At 40.7% G+C, this 17865-nt stretch overlaps 1 protein-coding gene across 4 annotated transcripts in view; it reads left to right on the forward strand.

The window, feature by feature from the left end:
- Nucleotides 1–17865, forward strand: part of CAMSAP2 (calmodulin regulated spectrin associated protein family member 2) — a 119406-nt gene that overhangs the window by 94557 nt on the left and 6984 nt on the right. For all 4 annotated transcript variants that reach the window (XM_002717673.6, XM_008268684.5, XM_070055073.2 and 1 more), the window contains 7 exons: nt 5933–6026; nt 8716–8797; nt 11612–11691; nt 11950–12019; nt 12354–14556; nt 15768–15904; nt 16713–16933. In XM_002717673.6, coding sequence (XP_002717719.2) covers nt 5933–6026; nt 8716–8797; nt 11612–11691; nt 11950–12019; nt 12354–14556; nt 15768–15904; nt 16713–16933 — 2887 coding nt within the window. The remainder of the gene's footprint in view (nt 1–5932; nt 6027–8715; nt 8798–11611; nt 11692–11949; nt 12020–12353; nt 14557–15767; nt 15905–16712; nt 16934–17865) is intronic.

Consider the following 17865-nt stretch of genomic DNA (forward strand, 5'->3'; position numbering starts at 1 on the left):
GCCTTTCAAATAAATAAATAAATCTTAAAAAAAAAAAAAAAAACTTAGATCTGTATAGAACATGTACAGACTTTGTTTTTTCCCTAAATAGTACAGTATAACAACTATTTATATATAACAATCACATTGTGTTAGGTATTATAAATAAATGGGGATGTGTGTGGATTATATGTAAATACCACACCATTTTATTTTATGGATTTGAGCATTTACAGATTTTTGTATCCATGGGGATCCTGGATACAAAACCAGCCCCGGTGGATACCAAAGGAAGAGGCCAGGAGCCAGAAACTCAATCCGGCTCTCCCATATGGATGGCAAGGACCCTAGTACTTGGGCCATCATCTGCTGCCTTCCTGGGTGCATTAGCCGGGATCTGGATCAGAAGTGAAGTAGCTGGGACTCAAACCAGCACTCTGACATGGAATGCAGGCATCACAAGCAGTGGCTTAACTCATAGTATCACAGCAAATCCCAGCAGTGTTTCCAAGAAGAGAGAGATAGAAATATCAAATGCTGCTGAGAGGTTAAGTAAAATGAGACATCTATATGACTTTATGACATATGTAAGTCATTAGTGATGAGCAGATGCTGTTTGAGAGGAATAATGTGGCTCATTAACAGACTGGAATGGATCAAGGAGTTGGAAGGAACAAAATGGAAAATGTTAACGTGGGCTTGCTCTTAAAGAAGTTTATACAAGGGTGGGCATTTGGCTCAGTCATTAAGATGCTGCTTGAGGGGGCTGGCATCATGATATGTCTGGTTAAGTAGCTGCCTGTGACACCAGCATTCCACGTGGCTGCTAACTGGAATCCTAGCTGCTCTACTTCAATTCAGCTCCCTGCTAATGGCGAGAATAGCGAAAGATGACCCAAGTATTTGGGCCCCTGCCACCCATGTGGGGTACCTAGAAGCTCCTCACCAATGGCTTTGGCCTGGTCCAGCCCAGGACCTTGCAGCCATCTGGGGAGTGAACAAATGGATGGAAAATCTCTCCCTCTCTCTGTGTAACTTTGGCTTTCAGATAAGTAAGTAAATCTTTTAAAAAATGATGCTGCTTGAGACACCTACTTCCTGTCAAGAGTGCCTGGGTTTTAGTGCTGTGTTTATTTCTGATTTCAACTTTTAGCTAACATGCTGGAAGACAGCAGGTGATGGCTCAAGTAATTGATCCTTGCCACCCTTATAGGAGACCTGGTTGGATTTCTAGCTGCCAAATGTAGCCTGGCCCAGACTCAACCATTGCAAGCATTGGAGAGTGAATCAGTGAATGGGAGATCTGTTTCTCTCCCCTGTCCTCCCTTCCCCTCTCTTTCACTTTCTGCCTTTCAAGTAAGTGAATAAATTAGAATTTGAAAAGAAGTTTGTGCATAGGTAAAAAGATAGGGCTGAGGAAAACCTGGAGAATGATGTAGTAAAGGTTTCATGCTGTGGGGTTTTCTGAAGATTTGTTTGACACAGCGAGAGAGAGAGAGAGAGAGAGAGAGAGAGAGAGAGAGAGAGAGAGATCAATCTTGCATCTTCCAGTTCACTCCTCAGATGGCTGCAATAGCCAGGGCTGGGCCAGGCTGAAGCCTAGAGTCTGGAAATCCATTCTGGTCTTCCATGTAGGAGGCAGGGACCCAAGTACCTGGGCCATCTTGTTTCCCAGGTGCGATATTAGGGAGCTGGATTGGAAAAATGAAGTAGCCAAGACTCAAGTCGGCTCTCTAATAAGTATTTCCAACGTGGCACTGTGCTACAACACCAGCCCCTCATTTTTAAAAAATATGTATGTATGTATGTTTTTATGTTTGTATGTATGTATGTATTTGAAAGTCAGAGTTACAGAGAGAGGGAGAGACAGAGAGAAATCTTCCATCCACTGGCTTACTCCCCAAATAGCCATAATAGGGCTTCTTCTGGGCACAGGGGCCCAAGCACTTGGGCCATTTCCACTGCTTTTCCAGGCACATTAGCAGGGAGCTGGATCTGAAGTGGAGTAACCAGGACTTGAACCAATGCCCATATGGGTTACTGGCACCACAGGCAGCAACTTTATTGGCTGTGCCACAACACTGGCCCAAAAAAATGTAGATTTTTTTTTTTTGAAGGCAAGAAGAGATGAGATCGGATACACAGCTTTAAGGGATTATAAGCATTCTCATTATTTTTTGTCACAAATTTTAATGACAGCTCTAAACAGTACATGTTTGTATACAACCTTTGAATATTCTGAAAATTTATGCTGAAAGTAAAGTAACAGAGTTACCAAATTGTATTCACCACTGAACAGTCCAGATTCTTATACTCAACCATCTATATGACAGGACTACTTTAGTGTCTCATGAACATCTCAAAAATAATAATGTTGGGGCCAGAGTTGTAGCAGAGTAGGTAAAGTCATGACCTGAGATAACAGCATCCCATATGGGCACCGGTTTGTGTCCTGGCTGCTCCACTTCCAACCCAGCTTATGCTAAAGGCCTGGGAAAAGCATCAGAAGATGGCTCATGTGTCTGGGCCCCTGTCACCCACGTGAGAGACTGGAATGAAGCGATTGACTCCTGACTTTGGCCTTGCCCAGTGCTGGCCATTGAGGCATCTAGAGTGAAGCAGTGGATGGAAGATCTATCTCTGTGACTTTTTCAAAATAAATATTCAAATTTTAAAAAAATATATAATAAAATAAATAATATAATCTTGATTCCTTTCACTACCTATTTCTGCAAGTCTTCTCCCTCTCATGAAATGGTAATATTGGTTGCCCAAGAAAAAACTCAAGAGCCACCCTCAGTTCCTCTTTACTTCGCTACTTCACACAACGGCCTTCTAGAATTATCATGTAAGAGATGACTAATTGAAATTCACCACCTAAATATGAGAACCTAAAAGAGTACGTGAACTCTAAGGGAGAGTGTACTGAGCCTTGAGAATTGTTCATAATTATCAGGGAAGAAGGCAAAATCATATTTCAAATGATAATTTTAAAACAAATTCAATATGAAGTTAGATATCACAAACATGAAATATTAATACATTTGAAACTATTAGATGTTAAATACCCAAAATTTAAAGGGCATGTTTAAAATAATTATGATGGGGGCTGGTGTTGTGGCGCAGCAGGTTGAAGCCCTGGCCTAAAGCACCATCATCCCATATGGGCGCCAGTTCGAGTCCCGGCTGCTCCTCTTCCAATCCAGCTCTCTGCTATGGCCTGGGAAAGCACTGGAAAATGTCCCAAGTCCTTGGGGCCCTGCACCCGCGTGGGAGACCCGGAGGAAGCTCCTGGCTCCTGGCTTCGGATCAGCACAGCTCCGGCCATTGTGGCCATCTGGGGAGTGAACCAGCAGATGGAAGACCTGTCTCTCTGTCTCTACCTCTCTCAGTAATTCTGTCTTTCATATAAATAAAATAAATTTTAAAAATAATTAGGATGGGGGTTGGTGCTATAGCATAGTAGATTAAACTTCTGCCTGTAGCACCAGCATACCATATGGCCTCTAGTTCAGGTCCCAGCTTCTCCACTTCTGATCCAGCTCCTTGCTAATGGCCTGGGAATGTAGTGGAAGATGGCCCAAGTGCTTGGGCCCCTGCATCCATGTGAGAGACCCAGATGAGGCTCTTTGCTCCTGGCTCCTGACTCCTGGCTTCAGATCCTCCCAGCTCCAGCTGTTGCAGCCATCTGGGGAGTGAACTAGCGGATGGAAGACCTCTTTCCCTGTCTCTCCCTCTGTCTGTAACTCTGATCTGAAATAAATAAATCTTTTTAAAAAATGTTGGAAATTATAGCTTTGTGGTATATACATTTTAAAATGTAAGCTGGTGGTACAAATGTGCTTTTGATGACCCTTAGTCCATCTTTTTAATTTTAAGCCAATCAGTGCATTTGTTTTGCATTTTCTGGTATAAATAAAATGTTGTTGGCTTACCCCTATTAATAACTTTTCAGAATTATGTAGACATGTTAAATTATGTAAATAATGTTTTTGTATATTTCTTTTAAAAAATACTTGTTTGTTTATTTACTTGAGAGGCAGAGTTACAGACAGAGAGAGGGAGAGACAAAGAGAGAGAGGTCTTGCATCCGCTGGTTCACTTTTCAAATGGCCACAACGGCTGGAGCTGGACCGATCTGAAGCCAGGAGCCAGGAGCTTCCTCCAGGTCTCCCAGGCAGGTACAGGGACCCAAGCACTTGGGCCATCCCTACTGCTTTCTTTTCTTTTCTTTTTTTTTTTTTTTTTTTTGACAGGCAGAGTGGACAGTGAGAGAGAGAGACAGAGAGAAAGGTCTTCCTTTTGCCATTGGTTCACCCCCCAAATGCACCAATCCGAAGCCAGGAGCTTCCTCCTGGTCTCCCATGCGGTTGCAGGGCCCAAACACTTGGGCCATCCTCCACTGCACTCCCAGGCCACAGCAGAGAGCTGGACTGGAAGAGGAGCAACCGGGACAGAATCCGCCGCCCCAACCGGGACTAGAACCCGGGGTGCTGGCACTGCAGGCAGAGGATTAGCCTAGTGAGCCGCAGTGTCGCAGCCCCCCCCCCCCACTGCTTTCTCAGGCCATCAGCAAGGAGCTGGATCAGAAGTGGAGAAGCCAACACCCATATGGGATGCCAGCGTGATAGGCAGATGCTTAACTTACTAAGCCACAGCACCAACCCCTTGTATATTTCAAAATGAAGAATTGGCTACTCTAAACTGTGGTATTATTTAGTGTCCAGATTACTGTTGAGTTTGGCACATAAATGGGATATTTTTAAATATACCTCATTCTTTTTCTTTTTTCTTTTTTCTTTTTTATTTTTTGACAGGCAGAGTTAGAGAGAGAGACAGAGAGAGTTGTAGACAGTGAGAGAGAGACAGAGAGAAAAGTCTTCCTTCCATTGGTTCACTCCCCTAATGGCTGCCACACTCAGCGCTGCGCGCCAGGAGCCAGGTGCTTCCTCCTGGTCTCCCATGCGGGTGCAGGGCCCAAGCACTTGGGCCATCCTCCGCTGCCCTCCCGGGCCACAGCAGAGAGCTGGACTGGAAGAGGAGCAACCGGGACAGAATCTGACGTCCCAGGCGGGACTAGAACCCGGGGTGCCAGCGCCGCAGGCGGAGGATTAGCCTAGTGAGCCACGGCGCCAGCCCCTCATTATTTTTCAGAGAAATTTCTAAGGGTCTGAATAGATCTTAATTAATTTTTTTTAAAAAAGATAATCAGGCCGGCGCCGCGGCTCACTAGGCTAATCCTCCGCCTAGCGGCGCCGGCACACCGGGTTCTAGTCCCGGTCGGGGCGCCGGATTCTGTCCCGGTTGCCCCTCTTCCAGGCCAGCCCTCTGCTGTGGCCCGGGAGTGCAGTGGAGGATGGCCCAGGTGCTTGGGCCCTGCACCCCATGGGAGACCAGGAAAAGCACCTGGCTCCTGGCTCCTGCTATCGGATCAGCGCGGTGCGCCGGCCGCATCGCGCTGGCCGCGGCGGCCATTGGAGGGTGAACCAACGGCAAAGGAAGACCTTTCTCTCTGTCTCTCTCTCTCACTGTCCACTCTGCCTGTCAAAAAAAAAAAAAATAAAAAAATAAAAAAAATAAATAAATAAAAAAGATAATCACTCTAAAGAGTGCCCAAACAGTGAATAGCTGTTTAAGTTGTATTTACTTTGGAAGAAAAGTGCCTTATATATTCTCTTAAAGTTCTGTACAGCCAGAGATATTAATACATACTTGACAAATCAGACCACCATTCTGACACTAGACAGCAGATTAGCAAAGAGGATTTGAATAGTGGTTGTAATTTTTGCCCACAAGAGACAGTATTCTATCCTAAGTTCAATAGCACATATATTACTCTAGTGATGAATAAGATCTAAGCCTATATTTTAGTAGATAAAACAAAATAAAGTTCTATTTATTAATTTATAGTCAAGTTTTACCTAATTTAAGTTTTCTTAACTTTCTTACATAGAGTAATTATCTGGTGTTCATGGCAGAACTCTTCTGGTGGTTTGAAGTTGTGAAGCCATCATTTGTGCAGCCTCGTGTTTTTCATCCACAAGGAGGTAATTAATCATTTTATTTTCAATGTAGAAAATGGAAGTTTGTATTACTCTACTTGGTTAGTCTTTTAAAAGAGGAAAGCCTATTGTTTCAGATTTTAGTTGTTACCCTTGACAAATTCTGAGTATTTTAATATTTAAAGCCACTGAAATTCTCTGTGATAAATGAATAATTGTGATGGTTAAAGAGGTAAGAAAAAATGACAAGAATAACTCCATTTTTGAAGTCTTACAGTGAGAAATTTCAGCTTTTAACTCTTGGCCTATTTTCTTCTCTGTGTTTTTTACCCCTCTCCCTAGCTTGTTTCCCTACTAAATTCTTAGTTTTAAAATTATATTATCCACAATCTACTCAGACATTGGCTTGGCCAAACTTGAATTTGCCAATAAATCATAAAATATTTGTGTATAAATTTTAAACCTAGAAGATCTTGTGATTATTATAATATCATGACTATTGATTATATATAATGATACAACTAATAAGAAATAAAGAGACCCCCTAGTTATAAAGAGCAAAAAACTTCCTGAATTTTTTTCTACAGCAGAATCTCACTTAGCAAAATAGACTTTCCACTGGCTTTCATTATAAAACCAGAGGTTTGGCCGGCGCCGCGGCTCACTAGGCTAATCCTCCACCTAGCGGCGCCGGCACACCGGGTTCTAGTCCCGGTTGGGGCGCCGGATTCTGTCCCGGTTGACCCTCTTCCAGGCCAGCTCTCTGCTGTGGCCTGGGAATGCAGTGGAGGATGGCCCAAGTGCTTGGGCCCTGCACCCCATGGGAGACCAGGAAAAGCACCTGACTCCTGGCTCCTGCCATCGGATCAGCGCCGTGCGCCGGCCATTGGAGGGTGAACCAACAGTAAAGGAAGACCTTTCTCTCTCTCTCTCTCTCTCTCACTGTCCACTCTGCCTGTCAAAAAAAATAATAATAAAATAAATAAATAAATAAATAAAAATAAAACCAGAGGTTTATGTCTACAGGGAAAAAATGATCTTAAATTACAACTTCAGTCCTCCTAAAAACTTTCTCCAGCATATCTTTTGGGGCCAGTGCTTTCAGCTATTGATGAGCACCTCCACCCAACACAGAACAAGATCATTGTGCATTCCAGCTACTTAACAGCTTCCCTTGGCTCCAAATTTCTTTTTTCTCCTCACTACCATTATTTTTACCCCCAAAAAAGCAATAAAAGAAGAGAAGAGAGGTCAGAAAGGAGGGGAACATGTTAACCTAGGGGAAGGCACATCATTCTTATGCGTACAGTAAGGTTGCTTCAGGCAAGAATCTGTGAAACATGACTGTGAGTATTCACTCTGCACTAGTCTCTCAGCTTACAGAAGATTTTGAATATTGGGACTGGTGTTGTGGCATAGTAGGTAAAGCTGCTGCCTACAGCACTGGCATCCTATATTTGCATTGTTCTGAGCCTCAGTTGCTCCACTTCTGATCTAGCTCTCTGCTAATATTCCTGGGAAAGCAGCAAAGATGGCCCAAGTCCTTTGGTCCCTGCACCCATGTGGGAGACTCAGAAGAAGCTCTTGGCTCCTGGCTCCTGGCTGCTGGCTTTGGACTGGCCCAGCTTTGGCCTTTGCAGCCATTTGTGGAGTGAACCAGCCATTGGAAGATCTCATTCTCTCCTTCTCTGTCTCACTGTAACTCTGCCTTTCAAATAAATAAATAAATCTTTAAAAAAGAAAAGATTCTGAATATTGAGCCATTGTAAAACAAAGAATATCTTTAAAGAAGTGGAGATCCCAGGGCTGGTGCTATGGCGTAGCAGGTAGAGCTGCCGCCTGCAGTGCTGTCATCCCATATGTGCACCAGTTCAAGACTTTGCTGCTCCACTTCAATCCGGCTCTCTGCTAGGCCTGAGAAAGCAGTAGAAGATGGCCCAAGTGCTTGGGCCCCTGTACCCACATGGGAGACTCGGAAGAAGTTCCTGGCTCCTGGCTTTGGATCAGCCCAGCTCCAGCTGTTGTGGCCACTTGGGAAATGAACCGTCAGATAGACGATCTCTCTCTCTTTCTCTCTGTTTCTGCCTCTCTGTAACTTTGCCTTTAAATAAATAAATAAAATCTTTAAAAAAAAATAGTAGTTGAGATCCTTCCCTAAGGCTATTAAGTAAGGTCAAATACCTTACTAATTTTCATACCTAGTATTTATTAGCACAATTTTTTAAATTAATGGAATTTTCACATACATTCCTTCTGTTGCATTAGAACTCACAAAATCAGAAAGTAAATTTCCTCTTCCCCCAGGGTTAATTACAAAAATGTAAACTTATACCAATAGGTTTAAATTTTTTCCAATTAAATTGTGTCTTTCTTTAATTGATTACTAAAATACCAGCCATTTCATAAAAAAAGCAAAGATGACCACATGTACCTGAAGTTCTGTGAAAGCTTTCACAAAATTAAACATTCAGATTTATTTTTAATCTTAAACACTGCATTTATTTTATGTTAGGTCTTTTCCCTTCAATTAAACTTAACAAAGTTTAGTACTTAAGGAAGAATTTAAAGAAAATTTGATCCTTTGAAAATTATTTAAGAAGAAAACTTTGTGCTAAAATTTCTAAGTAATGAGAGTATTAGAAATTACATTTTAAGTATTTATGGCCCCAAATTCTTTAAATGATGTTAGAAACCTGCTAAGCATGTAATTTTGAGGTTCTGTCTTTTATTCTAGCTGAACCTGTGACAGTTCCTGTCTTGAATGCTGCCAAGAGAAATGTTTTGGATGGTTCATGTAGTTCTGACTTCACTTCAAGGTAGAGTCCACAGTGGCTTCATTTTCACTATTTCCGTTCTAAACATTCATGAAATCAAGTAACATCATATTGAACAAGTTTTTTTGTTAGATTTTGAACTGTTTTAATTAGCTTATCCTATTAAAGTCTGTTTTAACTTTAATTGAAATATACACTGAAATGATTGAGTATTGCCCAGTACCATAATTGAGAATTATCTAATAAGTAATTCTTAGGCATCAGAGGGAAATTTATTAATTACATCTGGATTGTAAAAATTTTTTATGATTTTTTAAAAAAATCTCTAAGGCAATTTTTCCCACCATTTTATTTTCAGGTTACTAAAGCTATTGAGAAGTCACAATATTTATTGTAATCTTGGATCTTAATCTAGTGCTTTAGTTCTTAACATCAGGAATTGAACTAAAAGCAAAGTAAAAATGTCCTGCCATTTATTTTCAGGATAATCCTGACTTTTGCTACAAGTTTGTGGTAGGGACATCAGTTTGTTTAGAAATGTTTTCAGCAGATCCTATAATTAGCTATTCATTTATTTATTAGAACCTAAAATTTATGTTGACTTTGGCTCCTTAACCCATCTGATTTTTTTTTTCAGTTAAAATGTATATATTTTGAGGGTTTTTAGAAATTCAAGTAGATCCATTAAAACACATTTTTAAAATTGAATTTTTTATAAAGTGCTTTATGTATAAATTCTTGGTTCAATATTTAAACACATAAACTTAACTGAAGCTGTCACCTGTTCCTCACATTTAAGAAGTCACTTTCTCAAGTGCATGTTAATGAATGTGAAACCCAAGCCTTGGCAGAACTCTTAAATACTTTTACTTCCTATGTGAGGCTTCTTACTTGTATGAACTTTCTGATGTCTATAAAGTTATTTCTTATGAATTAAGAAAGCTTTGCATTATCCTCTGATTTTCTACTATGACTTTTCTTACCTTCTGTTAAATTTCTCTGTTCCATAACTGTCTCTGGGATTTAGTACAAAGAGGTTAAATTAAAGTATTTCTGATCTAGGAGCTTCTGTGTATTTTTTTTTTTTTTCCTCATGGGAAGCGTTTTTCAACCTATTATTCCCTCAGTGCTTTCCTGAGTTGGTTACATAGTAACCTTTCCTTCTTTGGAAATTACTTTTGAAAAACACTCAGTATCACTCCTACCCTATTAAATTTTTTAATTTTGAAGAGCAGATGATTCCATAAGTACTGTTCTAGGAAGCTGAATGGACAAGTTCCCAATTTCTAACACTGGAAAATGTTTTCATTTAGGTCCCCTGGGAAGACTCATCTCTTTTCTTTCTCTCCGATATCTGAGTGGCTACTTTTTCCTAGCAGATGTCTAACCCAGATAGATGTCTAAATTCTTTTCCCTGAAGAGTTATTGTGCAGCCGTCATTCTAGGCTCCTAGCCATCCTCTCACTTCTGTAAGTCTCCGTGTGGCCCATTGTAGTTCTCCAACACTGTGGAACTTTTGAGGAAGGACTCGAAACTTTCTGCTCTTCCCTGGGATAATGTAGGCACATCTACAAATGCTATTGTAGGAGAAAGAAATCTAAGGAAGAAGACAGGCAAAGCAGAAGGCATCCCACCAGCTAATCTACACACCACCTCCTACTCAAGAGTTATATCAGATCAAAATCCTCTGCACATATGAAAGTACAATTGACCTTTACAACATTTTGGCCATTATTTGGGGAAGAAGAAAAGAGTGAGCACATTTTAATAACTAACCTGTTTCTATTCAGGATTACCTTCCAACACACCTATAGATCTGAGGGAGAGTAGAAACTGCAGAAGTGATTTTAGAGGGAGGGATAATAGCACACACATCAGGGGAGCAGTGTGAGGAATCTCTTACAGTCCTAACAAATGATGACAAATAAAACAAAGTGTGATGTGCAGTTAAGCTGCGAGAGAGGAGGTGTGGGGAATGTCCACTGAAAAGCATTTGCTTTGGACAGAGCAGGTTCTTCAGGTATTGTTGCTTTTGGGAAAAGTCATTAATTAAACTTTCATTAAATATTAAGAATATAGCATTGATATTCACCTTTGAATTCTTTGATTGACTTGTCCACCTTCTCAATTTATATCAGCCAAGAAAAAATATGATTTGAGATAGCTACAGAAATCACTATGTCTGTTCCCAATCTGTTTTCAATTAATTATGAGTGAAGATGCTTAACTTCTTCACCTGAGTGCAAAGAGGGACCCGGCAGACTTAAAACTTACAAAGAGAAAAGTTAAGAACAGACAGCTTAATTCTGGACAAATGTCATTACAATTTGAGTAAACTGTCTGATCCTCTACAATAACTGGAATGAGGTGGAATCAAATAAGAAGAAATGACAGGAAAGTTTGATGTCTTCAAAGGCACTGTGGTCTTCAAGGTCCAGCTCACTGTCTTCATTTAACTGCTGAAGGTGCAGAGACCTCAGTCTGTGAGCAGGGAGGCTGTCGGGATCTTTTACATGGGTTTATTAGACCAATAGTTTTAGTTTAGATTTGACTCAACTTTTTCAAATTGGTGAGTTTCACTTGGTGTCTTTTTTGTTTCTCCATTTTTCTATTTGTAAAATAAAAATAATATCCCATATCTTATCTCACAAGGACATTGAGGTGTATAAAGAAAGTACTTCAGGTTGTATGTAGATATAGATGTCATTGTAATTTCAGCCATTCTTTGGTTTAAACAATGTATTGCCTTATTTCTGTCATTTTAGAATATAGAATCAGAAGTGATAGTATTGTTTCTAATTTTAACCATTCTTTATAAAATATAAAACAGCTAAAATAAAGCATTTTACATTGCAGTGGGGAAGGAGCTACATATACACAGTCTCATCATTTGCCTTCTAGATATTCACGTCCCCACGCTCACTCTTCAGCCTCAGGTAATGCATCTTTAAAAGCCTAGAAAAATACTAGTTTAAAGTAGCTCACTGAGAATAAATATTAGAAAAATGCATTCTTTTTTCTGAAAAGTAGCTAAAATATATGCATTCAGGGATTAGTCTGTGTCTGTGTTTGCTTATCAATAAAATGATGTCTGACTCTCCATATGTGCCTACTAATTTCTAACGTGCTATTAAGAAATTCTCAGATATGTGAAGTCAGTTAAGTTCAATGACATTTTTTTTTTGCATTTGAAGGAGGAATTAGAAGATCTTCATCCATGTCCTATGTTGATGGCTTCATAGGGACATGGCCCAAAGAGAAAAGGTAAACAACAGAGCTATTTATTGTGTATATCCATTTTCAAGAAATGCTATTTTTATCTGTGTCGTCTTTTTTGATGCTAATCAAATTTCTAAATGTAGACTTTTACTTAGTACCTAAATTTGAAAAGGGCAACTAAGGAAGATGATAGAAAGGTCAAAAGGACTAAATTTAAAAGAAAGCTAAGTACCTCTAGGTTATCTTGAGGACAGTACGATTATGAGAAATGAGGAAAGACAGGAAATGCAAATAATATTCAAAGGAAATATTCATATTTTTAATTATATTTTAAAAATCATTTCTTTTCTGAGATTATTTTTTCTGTAAAATTTTTTAGGTCATCAGTACATGGTGTTTCATTTGATATTTCTTTTGATAAAGAAGATAGTGTACGGAGACCGACTCCCACCCGAGGAATCACTCGATCTATTAGTAATGAAGGACTTACTCTGAATAACAGTCGCACGTCTAAACACATTAGGAAGAACCTGTCCTTCAAGCCAGTAAATGGAGAGGAGGAAGCAGAGAGCATTGAAGAAGAATTTAATGTGGAGTCTCACAGTGACCTCAGGTCTTATGTGCCCCTTAATACAAATGAACTAAATTCTAATGAGAACATTCATTACAGGCTTCCAAATGGAGCTTTGCAAAATAGAATACTTCTAGATGAGTTTGGCAATCAGATTGAGACACCAAGCATTGAAGAAGCATTACAGATAATTCATGATACCGAAAAATCTCCCCGTACTCCTCAGCCAGACCAAATTGCTAATGGCTTCTTCCTTCATAGCCAGGAAATGAGTATCCTAAATTCAAATATCAGGCTAAATCAATCTAGTCCTGATAATGTAACTGATACAAAAGGTGCCTTGAGTCCCATAACTGACAATACTGAAGTAGACACTGGAATTCATGTACCTTCAGAAGATATTCCTGAAACTATGGATGAAGATTCTTCTTTGAGAGACTACACTGTAAGCTTGGACTCTGACATGGATGATGCATCTAAATTTCTTCAGGATTATGACCTACGAACCAGCAACCCCAGAGAAGCTTTGAGTCCTTGCCCAAGCACTGTAAGTACCAAGTCTCAGCCAGGTAGCAGTGCTTCTTCTAGTTCTGGAGTGAAGATGACCAGCTTTGCAGAACAGAAATTCAAGAAATTGAACCATGCTGATGGAAAAAGTAGTGGAAGCAGTTCTCAAAAAACTACACCAGAGGGCTCTGAACTTAACATTCCTCATGTAGTTGCTTGGGCACAAATTCCAGAAGAAACGGGCCTTCCGCAAGGAAGGGACACTACCCAGTTGTTGGCTTCTGAAATGGTACATCTTAGGATGAAACTAGAAGAAAAGAGACGTGCTATAGAAGCCCAGAAAAAGAAAATGGAAGCTGCTTTCACTAAACAGAGGCAGAAAATGGGAAGGACAGCGTTCCTTACTGTGGTGAAAAAGAAGGGGGATGGGATTTCCCCTCTTCGTGAGGAAGCAGCTGGTGCAGAAGACGAGAAGGTGTATACTGACCGAGCCAAAGAGAAGGAGCCACAGAAACCGAACGAACAAAGGAGCAAGTCTCTGGCAGATATAAAAGAAAGCATGGAGAACCCTCAAGCAAAATGGCTGAAGTCTCCAACCACACCTGTGGATCCTGAGAAGCAATGGAACCTGGCAAGCCCCTCAGAAGAAACTTTAAATGAAGGAGAACTTTTAGAATATACAAAATCCATTGAAAAGTTAAATTCATCCCTGCATTTTCTACAACAAGAAATGCAACGCTTGTCACTTCAGCAGGAAATGTTGATGCAGATGAGAGAGCAGCAATCCTGGGTAATTTCACCTCCTCAGCCCTCTCCACAGAAACAGCTTCGAGATTTTAAACCTTCTCGGCAGACGGGCCTGGCATCGACCATGGCACCATTCTCCTCAGACTCCCCTCGTCCCGCTCATCCATCACCACAGTCTTCTAACAGGAAAAGCACATCTTTTTCTGTTAAAAATCAAAGGACTCCTAGGCCAAATGAATTAAAAATAACACCATTGAATCGCACCCTGACACCGCCACGATCTGTGGATAGTCTGCCTCGGTTAAGGAGGTTTTCCCCCAGTCAAGTTCCTATTCAGACTAGGTCATTTGTATGTTTTGGGGATGATGGAGAACCTCAGCTAAAGGAATCCAAACCTAAGGAGGAACTTAAGAAGGAGGAATTGGAATGCAAAGGGACTTCAGACCACCATGAACATAACCCAGAAGAAAAGGAGATCAAGCCTTTGGAGTCTACGGTGTCTGAAGTCCTGTCACAGCCTATCACAGAGACTGTATGTCTGACACCAAATGAGGACCAGTTGAATCAACCCATAGAACCACCTCCTAAACCCATTTTCCCACCTACTGCTCCAAAGAATGTTAATCTGATTGAAGTTTCCCTCTCAGATTTGAAACCCCCTGAAAAGGCTGATGTGTCTGTTGAAAAATATGATGGCGAAAGTGATAAAGAACAATTTGATGATGACCAGAAAGTATGCTGTGGATTCTTTTTTAAGGTACTATTATTTGGCTTAGTTTGGGACACCTTCATCAGATGGGGTGTGTATGTGTGTGTGTTGGTCGATGTGCTGCTTTTAGTAGCACTCCTTTTTGTTATAAGTCTGCCATTAATCCTGAAATATATTTTAGTAGCCCCCTTGGTGGAGTATAGTAATGTTCAAGTACACTGTGACTTTTAGAACAGTCTTCCAGTGTAGACTCAAAGCTGTAAAAAATCTTTTTTATCACATGTTTAGATATGTTCTCTGTTCCTCACTTTCATATAAAAGCCTTTTATTTGAAACTAACAACAGTAACTGACAGGAGTCATTAAGACAATGAACCACTTCTACATCAGTTATTTTCCTGAAATATGAAGCATTTTGGAAGCCCTTTGAGGCCTGCTTGCTCCCAGAGGCATATAGATCTTGAACTAACTCTCAGGTTGAAAGAATTTTAGGAGTATGATTATACTCAATCTTCTCTTTAAAGGAAGAATTGTCAGCATATTTTAGAACCTATCAAGTAGGTTTAAAGTAGCATTAAAATTTAAAGTGTAGTATGCAGTAGCGTAAAGCAGTAGCATTTATGTGATGTGATATTGGTTGACTAATTTGGGTGTTTTTATCCTGCATCATCTTTATTAAGTGTATGTTTTAAATCAAATTAAAGGCAATTTTTTTAGAATGAGGGAAAACACCCTGCTATAAATTGTCTATTAGGGTAAAAGAAGAAACTGGTTTTTTTTATGGTTATACTGTCCTTTGTTTCTTTCTTTCTTTCTTTCTTTCTTTCTTTCTTTCTTTTTTTTCTTTTTTTTTTTTTTTTTTTTTTTACAGGCAGTTAGAGAAACAGAGAGAAAGGTCTTCCTTCCGTTGGTTCACTCCCCAAATGGCTGCTATGGCCGGCGCGCTGCGCCGATCCAAAGCCAGGAGGAGCCAGGTGCTTCCTCCGGGTCTGCCATGCGGGTGCAGGGCCCAAGCACTTGGGCCATCCTCCACTGCACTCCCGGGCCACAGCAGAGAGCTGGACTGGAAGAGGAACAGCTGTCCTTTGTTTCTTGATAGAATTGTTACCACTTTAATTTAGTTCTTCTTTCATAATTTCTGGAACATGTCCACATGGAGTTGTAATAGTTCAGAGTAATGGCAAAGTGTGACTACAGCCATTGAAAAAGAGAATATTGGTGCCTAAATGTTCCATCTTTTTCAATAAAATTCATTCTTAGGATGATCAAAAAGCAGAAAATGATATGGCAATGAAACGGGCAGCTTTGTTGGAGAAACGATTAAGAAGGGAGAAGGAAACTCAGCTCCGGAAACAGCAGCTAGAAGCAGAAATGGAGCATAAGAAAGAGGAAACAAGGTAAAGGAAATTGCTGTGCTAGTTTTACATCTGAGCACTAATAGTACATAGGCAAAAATGTGGTGAATATGGGCTCAAGGATGCAGGTTGTTGTTGTTGTTTTTTTTTTTTTTAAGATTTATTTATTTGAAAGAGTTACAGAGAGAGAGAGGTCTTGCATCTGCTGGTTCACTTCCCAGTTGGCTGCAATGGCCGGAGCTGTGTAGATCCAAAGCCAGGAGCCAGGAACTTCTTCCTGGTCTCCCGCATGGGGGTGGGGCCCAAGGATTTGGGCCGTCTTCCACTGCTTTCCCAGGCCATAGCAGAGAGCTGCATTGGAAGTGGAGCAGCCGGGACACAAACCAGTGCCCATATGGGATGCTGGCACTGCAGTCAGTGGCTTTACCTGCTATGCCACAGTGCCAGCTCCTACAGTTTCTTATTAATTTTTTATCAATGGATTTTTTCAGAGATGTTTACAGTATACATAGAGAGCTGGATCAATACTGCCTTTGGTGCTTTTTAGAAGTTAATTTGTTTTCCCAAAATATTACCTGATTTTACATTTTTTATCCTTAAGTTTGAGGCATAGCAAAGTTAAGTTCTCCAGAAACATTCATTTAAAATAATTTCAGCAGTAGGTACATACGTGGGTGTTTGTATGTGTGTATATGATGTAGGTTATCTAAAGTACATTTTAAATGCATCATTTTCCCCCAATATACTGAAATAGCTATTTCTTCCTTCTCACATCAAATATATAAACCCCTCCAGTGTCGGTTGTCTTTAGTTTGCAGAATAAAGAATTTAACCATATTCAATTTATTAGGCGTAAAACCGAGGAAGAACGTCAGAAGAAAGAAGATGAGAGAGCACGCAGAGAATTTATTAGGCAGGAGTATATGAGGAGAAAACAACTGAAACTAATGGAAGATATGGATACAGTAATCAAACCTCGTCCTCAAGTGACAAAACAAAAAAAGCAGCGGCCAAAATCTATTCACAGAGATCATATTGAATCCCCCAAAACACCAGTAAAAGGTCCTCCAGGTAATACCACATGTGGTGAAGAGTCTGTTCATAAAGAAACACCAGCTTGGTTTGTGCACTAACTTGATTGTGCTTTGATACACTAAATTGGAGACACAATTTGAAATTATGCATGCTTCTTATTTGGAAAACCAAAATGAACAAATGGAGTTTTGAATGAATTAAGTTTTTATGTGTGCCTGCATATATTCAGTAAAACAAACATGAATGCTAAAAACCCAATTTAAATACTAACCTGTTAGAGAACTCTGCCCTCCAATATACTCTCCCAATTAACTACCCTTTACATACTTGTAAATGTAAGGATAAGTGCTATGTGCATGAAATGCACAAGAAACCTATCTGTATAAGGAACATAAAATCAAAGATTTCACAAGCTTGCTCTTTAAATACAAATGTTGGGGGAGGTGGAGAGGGGACATTGGATTCAGCAGTTAACATACCACTTTGGACGTCTGCATCCCCGTATCAGAAGAGTGTAGGGCCGGCGCCGCGGCTCACTAGGCTAATCCTCCGCCTTGAGGCGCCGGCACCCTGGGTTCTAGTCCCGGTCGGGGCGCCGGATTCTGTCCCGGTGCCTCTCTTCCAGGCCAGCTCTCTGCTGTGGCCCGGGAGTGCAGTGGAGGATGGCCCAGGTCCTTGGGCCCTGCATCCCATGGGAGACCAGGAGAAGCACCTGGCTCCTGCCATCAGATCGGCGTGGTGCGCCGGCCGCGGCAGCCATTGGAGGGTGAACCAACAGCAAAGGAAGACCTTTCTCTCTGTCTCTCTCTCTCTCACTGTCCACTCTGCCTGTCAAAAAAAAAAAAAAAAGAAGAGTGTAAGTTCAAGGCCCGGGTCCATTTCTGATTCCAGCTCCCTGCTAACACACCAGGGAAAGCTCCCCTGCCACTCAAGGCAGATCCAGATGGAGTTCTTGGCTGGTCCAGCCC

This window comes from Oryctolagus cuniculus, chromosome 13 (assembly GCF_051225735.1).
Source record: "Oryctolagus cuniculus isolate XC-2025 breed Fujian yellow rabbit chromosome 13, ASM5122573v1, whole genome shotgun sequence".
NCBI classification, from domain to species: domain Eukaryota; kingdom Metazoa; phylum Chordata; class Mammalia; order Lagomorpha; family Leporidae; genus Oryctolagus; species Oryctolagus cuniculus.